The sequence below is a fragment of the Teleopsis dalmanni genome, unplaced genomic scaffold (genome assembly GCF_002237135.1).
Source record: "Teleopsis dalmanni isolate 2A unplaced genomic scaffold, ASM223713v2 unscaffolded_contig_4917, whole genome shotgun sequence".
Lineage (NCBI taxonomy): Eukaryota > Metazoa > Arthropoda > Insecta > Diptera > Diopsidae > Teleopsis > Teleopsis dalmanni.
In genome coordinates, this window is record NW_024036299.1 from 1 (window position 1) to 2,392 (window position 2,392).

The following is a 2,392-nucleotide window of genomic DNA, read 5'->3' on the forward strand; positions in this document are numbered from 1 at the left end:
AAAGAAAAATCATACAATAAATACAATAATAATGATGACAACAAGAGAAAAAACAACAATAAAAATACAAAAGAAAAATTAAAATTATAAAAAAAAAAAAATTTTATAAAAAAAACAAAAAAAGCTTTACAAACATCCTGTGTCATTTGTTTATAATATTCCTATAAGCCTGAGCACAGTTGTCCGTATCCGTTTTATAATTGAGTCTTATATTATTGGGCACTTGAAGTATTGAGAGCATTTCTAGAAAGTACCTCTTGTTATGGTTCCTTTCTTCAAAATTTCTTCATAGAATTTTTGATAAGGCAAAAATTTTATATGAAGAAAGGAACCATAATAAGAGGTACTTTCTAGAAATGCTCTCAATACTTCAAGTGCCCAATAATATAAGACTCAATTATAAAACGGATACGGACAACTGTGCTCAGGCTTATAGGAATATTATAAACAAATGACACAGGATGTTTGTAAAGCTTTTTTTGTTTTTTTTATAAAAATTTTTTTTATAATTTTAATTTTTCTTTTGTATTTTTATTGTTGTTTTTTCTCTTGTTGTCATCATTATTATTGTATTTATTGTATGATTTTTCTTTATAATCCGCTATAAAAATGTGAACATCCTATATTTTGTGTAGTTTTCCCTGAAGATGACTATCGAAGATAGTCGAAATATCGGAAATAAAATATAAACGATTTTTAAATATAAATAATAAATTAATGCTGTATCCTTTTGCATATATAATTTTGGTCCTGAAAAGGACCGATTTTTGTATATTTATAAAATTATATTGCTTCCAATCTTAAGCACGTTCTCCACGAATACGTCTAGCCAATTGAATATCTTTTGGCATAATTGTAACGCGTTTGGCATGAATTGCGCATAAGTTAGTATCTTCAAAAAGACCCACTAAGTATGCTTCGCTAGCTTCTTGAAGAGCCATTACAGCAGAACTCTGGAAACGTAAATCAGTTTTGAAATCTTGTGCAATTTCACGGACCAAACGCTGGAATGGCAATTTGCGAATCAAGAGTTCAGTACTCTTTTGGTAGCGACGAATTTCACGTAAAGCTACAGTTCCTGGACGATAACGATGTGGTTTTTTCACACCTCCAGTAGCTGGTGCACTTTTACGTGCGGCTTTGGTAGCCAATTGTTTTCGTGGTGCCTTACCACCAGTCGATTTACGAGCAGTTTGCTTTGTACGAGCCATAATTTATGAGATATGTTACAATATGGTATTTTAAAAAATAGCGCAATTGAATAGCTCAATTTTCTCATCATACCTGGATGTTCTGTTTCAACTATTCACATGTTTTAACATTCATTGTTTCTCATATTGCTTATTCTTTTTGTTTTGTTTTCTTATGTTTTGTTTTGTTTTACCCAATATTTTTCATATCTTTCGTAGTGCTTATATTTTCTATAAATAGTCGTCAATCATCTGTCGTCACTTCATTTATTGTTTGAATTTGAATTCGAACGGTTCTTCCATATCTATAAAAATTTAAATACAAAATGACTGGTCGTGGTAAAGGTGGCAAAGGATTAGGAAAAGGTGGTGCTAAGCGTCACCGCAAAGTTCTTCGTGATAACATCCAAGGTATTACGAAACCAGCTATCAGACGTTTAGCTCGCCGAGGCGGAGTTAAGCGTATTTCTGGTTTGATTTATGAAGAAACTCGTGGAGTATTGAAAGTATTTTTGGAAAATGTGATCCGTGATGCTGTTACATATACAGAACATGCCAAAAGGAAGACTGTTACAGCCATGGATGTCGTATATGCTTTAAAGAGACAAGGCCGTACCTTATACGGTTTTGGAGGTTAAGCAAATAATCAATTATTGATTTAATAATGCAATAATATATTGCCCAATGGTCCTTTTCAGGACCCAAATAATCTTACACTTAAAGAGATAAATTTACATATATATGTGTTGGTATTTTTCTAAAATTATAAAAAAATAAAATTTATTATTAGCCTGATCGGTTGATGTCTGTCGAGTATAATTTATAATTAAAATGATCAGTTTAACAATGTACAAAATATTTATTATTATAATTCTCAATTTCTTTGTTACATTAGCAGTATATATGTGGACTAGCTTCTTACGGGCTTAATTATAATTCTCATTCAATTTTTTTATAGAATAAGATAAATAGAACTGACGTATATGAGTAATTTGCGGACTGTTAGATATTGCAGTTTGAAGTTTCCACACAATGGTGTGAAAATTTTCTCCATTCATTCCTAAGAGGTGGTTTTAGTGAATTCAAATCTCACACTGAATCTGACTCTTAATCTTAATCCAAATCCAAGTGTTCAACAAGCAAAATGATTGCGGGGAAAATGAAAGTGAAAAAAATTCGTATATGAATTAAGTGAATTATGA

General features: G+C 30.8%; 2 protein-coding genes across 2 annotated transcripts; one reads left to right on the forward strand and one right to left on the reverse strand.

The window, feature by feature from the left end:
- Window positions 1-773: 773 nt before the first annotated feature.
- On the reverse strand, window positions 774-1,307 carry LOC119665389 (histone H3). Its single transcript, XM_038074628.1, has one exon. The coding sequence runs from the start codon at window positions 1,209-1,211 to the stop codon at window positions 801-803; it is 411 nt and encodes a 136-aa protein (XP_037930556.1). The 5' UTR covers window positions 1,212-1,307; the 3' UTR covers window positions 774-800.
- Window positions 1,308-1,497: 190 nt separating this feature from the next.
- LOC119665388 (histone H4) lies at window positions 1,498-1,892 on the forward strand. The gene has a single exon (XM_038074627.1). The coding sequence runs from the start codon at window positions 1,517-1,519 to the stop codon at window positions 1,826-1,828; it is 312 nt and encodes a 103-aa protein (XP_037930555.1). The 5' UTR covers window positions 1,498-1,516; the 3' UTR covers window positions 1,829-1,892.
- The last annotated feature ends 500 nt before the right edge of the window (window positions 1,893-2,392 follow it).